Consider the following 13,668-nt stretch of genomic DNA (forward strand, 5'->3'; position numbering starts at 1 on the left):
CTCCTTTCCTCCCTCCCTCCCTCCCCTCCTTTCCTCCCTGGGTGGACTCAAAGCTTTTTCACTTTTTACATGTGATGTATTACTTCGATGTCTTAAAACCTTATCAGCCTCTATTTTTGCTATGAACCAGGAACCTATTTTCTTGGCGAAACATACTTCCAAAGCTAATTTTCTTGGCATAACAAACTTCCAAAGCTAACAAACGTCAAACTTCCAAAACAAACTTCCACTGCTAGAATGAAAATATGCCATTCTAGCATAGAAGAGATTGAATCAGAATATTTGAGAAGGAGTGTTTGTTGAACAGTGAGAGGAAGAACTTGATGACACATGTGTGGAATCCTCATTAGACTGTTGCAGTTTTGTCTTCTATTTTAACATTTTTGCCTTCTACTACAGCGAACTCTAGTTGGCCTAGTAAGAGACCTGAGAGGGATCGCTTTCGCTTTCAATGCCAAGACCAGCTTCATGATGCTCTTTGAATGGATGTATCCTAACTCAAAACTAGGAGCACACTACAGCATGCCTTAACTGGAGTGTGATTGTGTGATGGGGTCCAGAGAGGGTGTCGGGGGAAGGGAGGATAGTGAGGTGAAGAAGATGAAGAGTTACCCAGAAGGCCTGCATGTGTCCTGGAAGCTACCTTATGACAGACATAAGGTTGTCTGAGGTTAGAACATGAATGAGGTAGTCTCCCAGTTTTTCTTTTGGATCTCAAATATAAATGCCTGCAGAACTATATACTACTGTAGACCTATTGGTTTTGCTATATTTGGAGAGATGTTTCAGTCTACTAAAAAAAATAAAAAGGCCGGGCACAATGGCTCACGCCTGTAATCCCAGCACTTAGGGAGGCTGAGGTGGGCGGATCACGAAGTCAGGAGATCAAGACCATCCTGGCTAACATGGTGAAACCCCGTCTCTATTAAAAAATACAAAAAAATTAGCCGGGCGTGGCGGCGTGCGCCTGTAGTCCCAGCTACTCGGGAGGCTGAGGCAGGAGAATGGCGTAAACCCGGGAGGCAGAGCTTGCAGTGAGCCGAGATTGCACCACTGCACTCCAGCCTGGGTGACAGAGCGAGACTCCGTCTCAGAAAACATAAAAATTTAAAAAATAATAATAAAAAACAACTTTTACAAATTAGTAAGTCTGACTTTACTGACTTCATACCCTTTTGCAGATTATTTCAAATCCAGTTGCCTCTTTAATAGTTAATGTAAAGGAAATGAGCTGATCCCCTATAATACCATAGAAGTGATGAAAGGATAAGTAACAATATGAAATACGTCATACTCTTCAGAAGAAAGGCACTATGTAAACTAAAATGTATTATTAGATGCCTTTTACTGGTTAAAGAACACAAAATCACTTTAGTTAATCTTCTGGTTAGAAAGACCCTAAGATTAGCAAACGAGACAGGAACTTAAAGAACTGTAATTTGACAAGTTTGTGCTTGGCTAATGCTGAAAAACTATTTTAAATTCTGTACCTTTCTGGAATCAGAAATCTTTCCTTAGCTTCTCATTTACAGATACCCATCTTATATGCCAATTCTCCAACGGGCAATTGAGCTCTGGTACCATGATCCAGCGTGTACTACACCTGTACTCAAGTTGATGGCTGAGTTAGTTCATAATAGGTAAGCAGGAGGCAGAGCTTGCAAGGGCACATCTGCCCTGTTATCTGAGAGAATTTGCTGTATCTAGTGCTTTGGGCAGATTGTGGGAGATAATAAGATTCACTGCTACATTTTAAAATTTGAAAAGTTTTTGTGTTTTTGTTTGTTTGAAAGAATAGTATTCCTAACTACACAAAACCATAGTCAACTGCAGGAAACAAGTCACTTTTTTTTTTTTGGTGGGGGGGTGGAGTCTTGCTCTGTCTCCCAGGCTGGAGTGCAGTGGCGCGATCTTGGCTCACTGCAAGCTCCGCCCCCTGGGTTCACTCCATTCTCCTGCCTCAGCCTCCCGAGTAGCTGGGACTATAGGTGCCCACCACCACGCCCGGCCGAATTTTTGTATTTTTAGTAGAGACGGAGTTTCACTGTGTTAGTCAGGATGGTCTTAATCTCCTGACTTCGTGATATGCCTGCCTCGGCCTCCCAAAGTGCTGGGATTACAGGCATGAGCCACCACGCCTGGCCAGTAAGTCACTTTTAAAAAGAGTCTCCCAGTGGGGCACGGTGGCTCATGCCTGTAATCCTAGCTCTTTGGGAGGCCAAGGTGGGCAGATTGCTTGAATGCAGTAGTTCTAGATCAGCCTGTGCAACATGGTGGAACCCACCTCTACAAAAAATTAGCTGGACATGGCAGCACACAACTGTAGTCCCAGCTACTCAGGAGGCTGAGGTAGGAAGATCGCTTTAGCCTGGGAGGCAGAAGTTGCAATGAGCCAAGATTATGCCATTACACGCAAACCTGGGTGACAGAACAAGACCCTGTCTCAAAATAAGTAAAATAAAAAGAATCTCCAGATGTCCATTCTTAGGAGAAGTAAATTTGGCAACCAAGATTCTGATTTCCTGCCCACAGATACAAAAGTGAATATCTGGTAATGGTGTCTTGTCCATCCCATTTCATGGTTAGAGACATTGAGAAGGATAGGTATTAGAATACCCTTCCTTAAGAAAGGTATTTATTAGAGAGATTGTGGCAGGATCAATAAAAATTTGCTTTTAAAAAGTGACAAAGATTTTCAAAACACCAAATTAAGGATAGTGAAAAAGAAAAGTCTAGCACCTTAGCTTTCCTAGAATTTCAGGAATGGGCATTGGTCTCTCATGGCAGTCCTGAGAGAATTAGTAAGGTCTTTATTTTTATTTATTTATTTATTTTGAGATGGAGTTCCGCTCTTGTTGCCCAGGCTGAAGTGCAATGGCACTATCTTGGGTCACTGCAACTTATGCCTCTCGGGTTCAAGCAATTCTCCTGCCTCAGCCTCCCAAGTGGCTGGGGTTACAGGCATGCACCACCATGCCCAGCTAATTTTGTATTTTTAGTAGAAACGGGGTTTCTCCATGTTGGTCAGGCTGGTCTCGATCTCCCCACCTGAGGTGATCGCCCGCCTCGGCCTCCCAAAGTGCTGAGATTACAGGCGTGAGCCACCGTGCCCAGCAGAATTAATAAGTTTTAAAACTGCCTTATGGAGTGGGTAATACTTAAAGAGGCTATAACCTCCCAGGAGACTTATATTCAAGAGTTACTCATTTATAAAATAGATACTTGAGAGCATTTACTCTTTGCCAAAACTTTTTTTTTTTCTTTTTTTTTTTTTTTTGAGGTGGAGTCTGGCTCTGTCGCTCAGACTGGAGTGCAGTGGTGCGATCTTGGCTCACTGCAAGCAAGCTCCGCCTCCCAGGTTCACACCATTCTCCTGCCTCAGCCTCCTGAGTAACTGGGACTACAAGCGCCCGCCACCACACCTGGCTAATTTTTTTGTATTTTTAGTAGAGACGGAGTTTCACCATGTTAGCCAGGATGGTCTGGATCTCCTGACCTCGTGATCCGCCCGCCTCGGCCTCCCAAAGTGCTGGGATTACAGGCTTGAGCCACCGCGCCCGGCCTAAATTTTTTGTATTTTTAGTAGAGACGGAGTTTCACCATGTTAGCCAGGATGGTCTGGATCTCCTGACCTCGTGATCCGCCCGCCTCGGCCTCCCAAAGTGCTGGGATTACAGGCATGAACCACCGCGCCCGGCCTCTTTGCCAAAACTTTTTAGCCACTATGCCAGACAAAATCTCTACCCTCTTTGATTTTACAAATGGTGGGGAAGACAGACAATAAAAACAAGTATGAAAGATCTTTCCAGTGATTAAGTGCCATGAAACAAAATAAAACAAGGCAGTAAAATAGGGGAATTGAAGGACAGGAGGGTCAGGGAACACCTCTCAGAGACGGTAATATTAACTAGGATCTAAATGACAAGAAAGATTCCAGTAGCCCTGCAAAGATAAGGAGTCTTCTAACCAGAAAACAACTGCAGGAGTCCTGAGATAGGACAAGCTTGTTGGGACTTGTGGCAGGAGCCTGGTTGGTGGGGGAGTCTGTGGGAGTGGGTCAGACCAGCGAGCGGAGCTAGATCATCTAGCACCTTTGCACAGCAGTGATGAGGAGTGGCATTGATTCTCGTCGCAGTGGGAAGCCGCTCGAGTGTTTTCAGCAAGGGATTAAAATGATCTCATTTAAGTTTTTTTAAAGGCTACCATGTGAAGAATGGGACTGAAGGCAGATAAGAGTATAAGCAGAGAGAATGTAAGGGAAAGGTGGATTTGGGGTTATTTTAGAATTAGATGTTGATGGATTCAGTATGGGGGTGTAGGAAAGAGGAAGTAGGAAGGACTCCTGGGCTTTTCAGGTCTTACCAACTTGAATCTAATAAAGCTCATCAAAACATAGAGCAGACAAAAGAGGAACTTAAAACCAAGATGGTTACATATTTTGGCCTTCTCTGTCTGACTTCTTTTGGACCATTCCAAGTCCCTATGCATCTTTTCTTCATATAAAACGGTAACAATGCTTTGGCCCCTCCCTCATTTGCCACTGAAGCCATAAAGGTGAAGGGCTCTGCATTAGTATCAAGAGGCGATGGGTAGAAAGTATACTTTAATCAAGGCCAGGCGCAGTGGCTCACGCCTGTAATCCCAGCACTTCGGGAGGCTGAGGTGGGCGGATCACAAGGTCAGGAGATGGAGGCCATCCTGGTTAACACGGTGAAACCCCAACTCTACTAAAAATACAAAAAATTAGCCGGGCATGGTAGCTGGTGCCTATGGTCCCAGCTACTTTGGAGGCTGAGGCAGAAGAATGTTGTGAACCTGATAGGCGAAGCTTGCAGTGAGCCGAGATCGTGCCACTGCACTCTAGCCTGGGTGACAGAGCAAGACTCCGTCTCAAAAAAAAAAATATACTTTAATCAAATAAGAATTTTCAAATAGTAATTTTATCTGCTGCTGCATATATATATATATATATTTTTTTTTTTTTGAGACGGAGTCTCACTCTGTCGCCCAGGCTGGAGTGCAGTGGCCGGATCTCAGCTCACTGAAAGCTCCGCCTCCCGGGTGCACGCCATTCTCCTGCCTCAGCCTCCCAAGTAGCTGGGACTACAGGCGCCCGCCACGTCGCCCGGTTAGTTTTTTTTTGTATTTTTTAGTAGAGACGGGGTTTCACCGTGTTAGCCAGGATGGTCTCGATCTCCTGACCTCGTGATCCGCCCGTCTCGGCCTCCCAAAGTGCTGGGATTACAGGCTTGAGCCACCGCGCCCGGCCGCATTTTTTTTCTTACAAATGTTTTTAATTTGAGCAGCAGAATCTGAATCTAGCATGTTGGTCTTCAAGGTAGAAGCTACTTCATGGTTAAATGTCTATAACTTGGTTATTCTCATATTAGGATAGGCAATTGCTTATCTTAATGTAAATACAGGATCACCCAAGGTACTGAGATGAGAGCCTCAAGTACCCCCGGTCTTCCAAGAAAACACCTCTGACTTTTTTTCCTTCTGTGCTCTCTGCTCAGATCCCAGAGACTCCAGTTTGATGTCTCTTCTCCCAATGGCATCTTACTCTTCCGAGAAACCAGCAAGATGATAACAATGTATGGTAAGTGCTTCAGATAATCATGCCTCTAGAAGTTAATTCCAGCTGAGTTACCACACTGTAACCAGCATGTGGGTCTCCAGCCAGCCCTGGCAGGAGCCAGGACAGCATTCCTATTTATGCTAATACGTGTGTATTAGAGTGCCACCTGTCACCAGGGACCTGCTGGAACTTGTATGCCTTTGGAGTAGGAAGGCTGAACTAAACGAGTGCTTCTAATGTGATTGAATAACATATATGACATGTCTACTCAGGCAATCGCATCCTGACACTAGGAGAGGTCCCAAAGGATCAGGTCTATGCTCTGAAGCTCAAGGGCATCTCCATCTGCTTCTCCATGCTGAAGGCTGCTCTCAGTGGGAGTTACGTCAATTTTGGAGTCTTTCGTCTCTATGGAGATGATGCCCTGGACAATGCTCTGCAGACCTTCATCAAGCTGCTCCTCTCTATTCCCCACAGTGATCTCTTGGTAAGCCTTACGCTGCATTGCCAGAATCTTGTTCTTCATCACATTCAGCCTTTTTCACCTGAGACCATGATTAAACACTGCTCTTGAGAAACTATATAAGCTGGCTCCTTTTGCTGTAACTAAGTCTTCTGTTTTCCCAACTGAAAGGCGCTAAGCTATTTAAGATCGTCTCCCTGCATGCTGGAGTGCATAGTGCCTAAGCTGATTTTCTTCTTCCTCCTCTCCCACAGGATTACCCGAAGCTCAGCCAGTCTTATTATTCACTACTGGAAGTCCTGACCCAGGACCATATGAACTTTATTGCAAGCCTGGAACCTCGTGTCATCATGTATATTCTCTCTTCCATTTCTGAAGGACTTACTGCACTTGGTAAGCACCTGGGTGGGGTGAGTTGGTAGCTTTGTTTTTTACCGCTTAACTAAACAGAAAGAGAGAATCTTGCCCCAGTGTCCAAAAAGATCACTGCCTTGGGGGTTTGGCCATAACAATAAAGTATATAATGCACAGCACATGCTCATCCAGCAGATACTCACTGATCCCCTCCTAAGTACAAGGCACTGTGGAAGCACTGAGGATACAGTAATTAACAGCATATAGTCCCGTCCTTAAGGGGCTTATCTGGTGGGTAGAACAGACACATGAGCAAACAACTGCCTGTTTACCATACTTAACCACTTAAACATTACAATAGGGGTGAGTACAGAGTGCTACACAAGCCCTCAAGAATACCTAGACTCCTGGTTATGAGGAGGTCAGGATCAAGGAAGACTGGCTGGAAGACTTGGCATCAAAGCATAAACCTAAAAGCTGGACAGGTGTTACCCTCGTTAGCCAGGGAGGGTTCCTAGCAGCAGAGACAACAAGTACTTCCACCTGTAGACAAAAAGGAACCAGGAAATCCAGATGGCTGGCACACTAGTTCAGAGGAGTTAGGAATGAATTGAAGCTTTAGAGATAAGCAGGAGCAAATCTGGAGATCTTGAGGGGGATCCGCCCATAAGCCGTATTAGGCTGTTTGAATTCTGTCCTGAGGGCCGTGGAGGCTGGGGAAAGGTTTCATGCAGCTAGCTCCCTAAGTCTTTTCATCCTAGTCCATATGGCTCCTGTCAACCATTTTGTTTCTAGGCTACCTTCCAACAATCTCTTTTTTTTTTGAGACTGAGTCGCTCTGTCACCCAGGCTGGAGTGAAGTGGCGAAATCTCGGCTCGCTGCAACCTCTGCCTCCCGGGTTCACGCCATTCTCCTGCCTCAGCCTCCCGAGTAGTTGGGACTGTAGGCACCCACCACCACACCTGCCTAATTTTTTTGTATTTTTAGTAGAGACGAGGTTTCACCATGTTAGCCAGGATGGTCTCGATCTCCTGACCTCGTGATCTGCCTGGCTCGGCCTCCCGAAGTACTGGGATTACAGGCATGAGGTACCGTTCCTGGCCCAACAATCTTATGTGTTCAGGGAATAAAACACATTTTTATATTAGGCTGAACAAAACATAAGTAGGAAGATTAAGTCAACTGCCAAATAGTGATGATATATTGCAAATACACATAGACTGACTTTTGGATTATCAACTGTGGTGAATTATCCATGCCTCTGTGCCACTTTGATACACATTGACTTCCATCATTCTATCAGGGTGCATAGCCATACCTAGTACAGTCCAATCAAGGTATCAGCCCTTGCTTTGGAAGACTTTTTTATATCTTATTGAAAATACAGGGACCTGGCCGGGCATGGTGGCTCACACCTGTAATCCCAGCACTTTGGGAGGCTGAGGCAGGCAGATCACAAGGTCAGGAGTTCAAGACCAGCCTGGCCAATATGGTGAAACCCCCATCTCTACTAAAAATACAGAAATTAGCTGGGCGTGGTGGCACGTGCCTGTAGTCCCAGCTACTCTGGAGACTGAGGCAGAAGAATCGCTTGAACCCTTGAACCTGGGAGGTAGAGGTTGCAGTGAGCTGAGATTGTGCCACTGCACTCTAGCCTGGGCGACAGAACAAGACTCAGTCTCAAAGAAAAAAGAAAAGAAAAAGAAAGTAGAGGGACCTTTGCATAAACTGTCAGTCCCATAGGAATCAGAGACTTGTTTACTCTTTTAAGGTTCAGCCCCTTAGTCCTTTGGCCTCACCTCATCAGAGTTCTGTCCACAGGTTGTGCTGTACTGTTGCCTTTGTAAAGACGCATAGATGAGTCTGCAGCTCCCCCGAGTGATGCTTTGGAGATAAACAGATGATGCAGCACACCCTGTTCTAACAGTAAACATTCAGAGGCTACATCAATCTGGGTTTAATTACATTCCACTGGTAACTCAGAGCATAGGCTCATAAGGCAGGCTTCTTGGATTCTAATCACAGCTCCTGCAGTTACTAGCAGTTGATCATTAGGCCGATGCATAACCTCTCCTAATTCTAGTTTCCTCATGTGTAAGACAAAAAACCTACTTCCTGAGTTCTTGAGAGGATATATTAGAGATAACACCTATAAGGTACTTAGAACAAAATCTGGCACAAAAGAAGCACTTGCTGAATCGAACTGTTTGTTATTTTGTGTGAGGCAGAAGACGTATGTACATCCACAACACATTAAGCCAATAATTTCGGTATTTTTTATTACCACATACTCACTTTCAAACTTAGAAATTGAGCCCTGCTATACAATGAGGGTGAGAGGTTAATACGAGTCATCTTGACCAACCGCCTTGGCTGAATTGGCCACAGTACCCTAATGGATCTCACCCAAAGATAGTCCATATTTGCCCAGGCTACCATCAGCAGCTCTGCCCTACCCCTACCTTTGTTTCTTACAGACACCATGGTATGCACAGGCTGCTGCTCCTGCCTAGACCATATTGTAACATACCTCTTCAAGCAGCTGTCACGTAGCACCAAGAAGAGGACCACACCCCTGAATCAGGAGAGCGACCGCTTTCTGCACATCATGCAGCAGCATCCAGAGATGATCCAGCAGGTAAGAAAGTGGAGGCATAGGAGACAGTGATGGGGTGTCCCACAGAGGAAGGACCTCTGCAAGACAGGGGAGCCCACACATGATTAACATAACATCTCATCAGGTTCCTGCTGCTGAGATGAAGTCCGTGTCTTAAAGTTGCAGTGGATTTTGAGTTTGCCAGGTAACCACTGGATGTAGAAAAAACTCAGGTTCTGGATTATTCTTGAGTGTCACAACGACCTCTGTGCCCTGGACCTATCTCATGAGCACTATCCTCTATCCGTGAAAATTACTTTGCTCACCCACTGCTATAAATAGAGCAAGAGTTAGCAGCATCCAGCTTTCTAAAGGCCTGCGTTCCTGTTTACAAAACAGGAACAAGAATGTAAGACAGAAGGAAATAACTGGCCACAGAGAGATCAAACCATATGCTTGCCTTTATTTTATTTGTATGTGTCTTGAAGTAACTTACAGAAATACATGCTAGATGAAAATAGATAAGGAAATGGGATCAGTAACTATTGAGATTTTAGCCAGTATTACCTTTGTCCACACTATTCTCTAAAGAAGCAGAGAAATAATTCAGAACTCCATCACGTTCACAAAATGTCATAAAACTGTCAACTCTGAGTACCTGGAAGGGATCATGCAAGGTGGTTTTGCTTACTGTAATTTTGTTACGTGACCCCATCCCATTCCCCACAAGTCGGGGTGACCTGGAAAGATCCATTTGTAAGTGAAGTAATCAAACCAATTTTAAGAATAAGAAAGGAAATGAGTATCTTAGAAGAAAAGGTAACCTTGAAATATGAGACTCAGATGAAGCTTCACAAACTATTTGTCTGATTTACCCTATACAGAAAAGGCCTTCAGCCTAATATACTCCTGTATTTGGAATCTGTCATTTTATCTTGGGTAGCAGTACATTAGGTCACTGCCTCAAATTCTCCATTTTCAGATGCTGTCCACGGTGCTGAACATCATCATCTTTGAAGACTGTAGGAACCAGTGGTCTATGTCCCGACCACTACTTGGCTTGATATTGCTTAATGAAAAGGTGAGAGAGCCAGCTCCCTGGTGCCAACCCCAGAAGCAGTGGCAACCACGCACTTGCTATCACCAAGCACTGGGAGAAATTTGTATAGAAACACCCCACGGTGGTGAAACAGGGAAAATGGGTCATTTACTGAGCATGTCCCTTTCAGTTCCCATTTGTGCTTTCAATATCACATAATCACTTAACTGTTAGAAGTCAGCACGGGTGGTAGCTCACAGACACAGGATAAAGGAGTGTTTCCCCTAGGCAGTAAAAGAAACCTTTCAAGGAAATAATGTACCTGGGTATCAGAGGATCTAAAACCTAAGTTGCAGTTCTAGCTCTGCTATAAACAAGTCTTGAGATTCCGATAAAAGAAAGGTCTGGATCAGATGACCCTTTTAAAGTACTTTACAATTTAAAAATTCTTTATTTTCTTAGTAGGATGAAAACATACTATCCCGCAAGTACTTGCCTGAATTTTTTTTTAAGTGTCCAATTTTAGTAGATACTCCATTCCTCCTTAGAGAAGAACATTCTTCAACCCTGCAGATGACAGAGGGCTAATCTTCCCCTGCTTCTCTTACCTTCTGTTCCGCTCCTTGCCCACAGTATTTTTCTGACCTAAGGAACAGTATCGTGAACAGCCAGCCACCAGAGAAGCAGCAGGCCATGCACCTGTGTTTTGAGAACCTGATGGAAGGCATTGAGCGAAATCTTCTTACGAAAAACAGAGACAGGTGAGTATAGAGCGTCCTGCCTAGAAACCTCAATTGCTATTTTTCAAATCAACGAAACAGGCAGTTCCTTTAAAGTGTTTGTACATCTGTGTTTGGAGGCCATCTAAAGCAGTGCTGTCCAATAGAAAAGTGAGCCGTGTTAAACAGGCAAAATTCATTTTCATAATATATTTTATTTAACCCATTGTATCTAAAATACTGTATCAATGTGTAATCAATATTTTAAAATGGTGGGTTTTCACATTCTTTTTGTACTACATTTTCACAATCCTGTGTACTTTACATTTAACAGCATATGGCAGTTCATATATTTCATCAGAAATACTTGATCCGTATTTAAATTTCATAAATTTACAGTTGACAAAGTAGGTTCCTATAATACCTAGATTGTTTCAAACATACCTAGGGATTTTCCAATAACCGCATTGTGTATCTGGGCTTTGCAATTAATTTTTAAATTTTATTTAATTTTAATTAATTTAAAATAAGGCATTTTAATTTAAAATTAAGATGCAGTTGGGGAGCTGAATGTTAAGTTGTATTTAATTTTGATTCATTTTCTCAGTCACACTGGCCATAATTTAGGGGCTCGGTAGCCGTATGCGGTTATCAGCTGCCCTGTTGGACAGCACAGCACTACACCACCTGGTCTTGCTGCATTAAGTAATGAGATGGCTTCATTGGCTTACTCCCCTCACGTGTGAGGGCAACTTCCTACCTCTGTCAGTGAGATTTCTTTTGTGCTGCCATAAGCCCAAGGTAGCCCTCAGGGCCCCAGATTTGACCAGATCTCTAGGCCAACTTTCTCTTAGAGTCTTAAGACTGAAATTAACTGATCTTTGAAACAGAACCCATCAGTTTATACCTTCTACTTCCCATGGTTTTAAAAAAAAAACTGTTAGGCAAATACCTCCCCCCCTCCCCCGCCACTCTCCTCCCCCAACCCACATGCATCCTCTCTGCAGGTTCACCCAGAACCTGTCAGCATTCCGTCGAGAAGTCAACGACTCGATGAAGAATTCCACTTATGGCGTGAATAGCAATGACATGATGAGCTGACACCTCCTTGGACTCTACCTGTACAGAGCAGCGTCCCTTTGGTTTGGCCCAGAGGGGCGAACAATTGCAAGGGAGAGGGCCTGGCTGATCCTGGCTCTTTTCTCCAGGGGTGTGGGGAAAATGGCAAAGGTCAACTAGCTACATCCCCAGGGAATAGGGGTGTGAGTGCACTCACTAGGGGGCAGGGCGCTGCTGGTTCCTGGGGGACTGGGTGGGAAGGGTGGTGGGAGGAGATAAGAGACACAAACTGAGACTCCAGCCTCTCCTCCTGGGGCCACCCAAGGGGGGAGAACCCCTAGTGTCCTGCCACAACCTGCCTTGTATAAACATGTACATTTTTTCATAACATTTTGAACAAGGTTTATATTGACTCAAGTTTAAAAACAAAAAGTGTGACTGAAAAATTTTTACAGAGTCTAGTGCACCAATGCTGATGTGAGGGGTTGTGTATGCGAGTGAAGAAAATGTGTATTCTGGTGGCCTGAAGCTTTACTGGACAAGGATGTGTGAGAGTGCAGAGATATATTTAGTGACACAGTAGAGAGGCAAAAAAAAAAAAAAAAAGCTAAAATTCCAAATGTATATTTTTTCGTATTGCCCTGTCCTCACCCAGAAATGATCACTTCCTGTTACTGTATTAACCCTTGTTATTAGGAACTCTAAGCCATGCCAGAACACCGTCCCTCCCCTTGGACCATATAGATTCTGCCCTGGGTCCCTAGCCCCTTGCAGTGATAAATAACTCCAGCTAAAAGTGTTTGGTGTTCTTATCTCCATCCTCTTTCCTACTTTGCTTACCCTCATCCTCAGACAGATGCCTCTTGCTTTTAAAAGTTGGATTTAACGACGTGTTGTAGGGTTCTTGGTCTCTGTGAAGGTAGAGACCAGAGAGAAGGAAGTGAACCCACTGCTCTCCTGTGGAGCAATGTGGGTGAGTCCACCAGAGGCCCTGCTGTGTGTGGCCAATAAATTTTAGTCTTCCCCAGCCCTCGAGGCAGTGTGTGTGGATGTATGCGTGTGGATATTTATATATGTACCCTGCACTCATGAATGTATGAACTGGAGGAAGTTACTACAGTGGAGGGGTTCTTAATAACAAGGTCTACCTAGCATGAAGTATTTAACATTCTCCCACCCCTTAAAAAATATACATTTTTATAAAATGAAAACCATAATAAATGTTTTGAATATTAAAAAAAGAAATAACCTACAGAGGAAAATTAATGGAGAAAGCTATTTGCCTTGTACTTTTTCCACAACTGTTGCTGCTAGTTGTACACATCTCTAGTTCAGCTCTTGCCCACGGGACACTCATCAATTAGGTTTTATTTTTATTTCTCTCCTTTACCCCCAGAAACAAGCCTGTTAATTTTTTTCCCTTCTCCTCTGGCGACTGTGTGATGAATCCTTTCTTGCGTGATCAGGTTGCGGATAGACTTGTAAGGGTGTTTGCTGCATACAGTGTAAGCATTGTGACCGCCAATAAACTTCAATGGTTTCTACTGACCTGGCTTCAGCAATCATGTCCAGTGTGCGTCCCAGGACATGCCTCACTCAAAACACGTGAATATGTGTGAAACCTTTAAAAGCCCGTGAATGACAGGGGCCCCTCCACCTGATCAAATTCACTTGTTTCTCATTGCACAAAGTCTGACTCAGTTTCTTTCAAAAGTATATGATTGATATATCTCTGTCAACAAAACCAGTCACATGCTATTGTCCACAGCTATAAAGCAGAAGCCATTCTACTTTTCTATTAGCTTTCAAATAATAGCATGGCTACTAGCAGACAAGTAGTAATTGAAGAAAGCCCACTG

The 13,668-nt window shown here is 44.0% G+C and overlaps 1 protein-coding gene across 1 annotated transcript in view; it reads left to right on the forward strand.

The window, feature by feature from the left end:
* The window catches only part of XPO7 (exportin 7), a 53,723-nt gene extending 40,366 nt beyond the window's left edge, over window positions 1–13,357 (forward strand). The window contains 9 exon segments of the mRNA XM_011939864.1: window positions 395–488; window positions 1,533–1,640; window positions 5,517–5,599; window positions 5,851–6,065; window positions 6,296–6,434; window positions 8,874–9,034; window positions 9,975–10,073; window positions 10,665–10,792; window positions 11,758–13,357. Coding sequence (XP_011795254.1) covers window positions 395–488; window positions 1,533–1,640; window positions 5,517–5,599; window positions 5,851–6,065; window positions 6,296–6,434; window positions 8,874–9,034; window positions 9,975–10,073; window positions 10,665–10,792; window positions 11,758–11,989 — 1,259 coding nt within the window. The 3' untranslated portion in view covers window positions 11,990–13,357.
* Window positions 13,358–13,668: the final 311 nt, after the last annotated feature.

This window comes from Colobus angolensis, unplaced genomic scaffold, assembly GCF_000951035.1.
Source record: "Colobus angolensis palliatus isolate OR3802 unplaced genomic scaffold, Cang.pa_1.0 Scaffold184, whole genome shotgun sequence".
Taxonomy (NCBI): Eukaryota; Metazoa; Chordata; class Mammalia; order Primates; family Cercopithecidae; genus Colobus; species Colobus angolensis.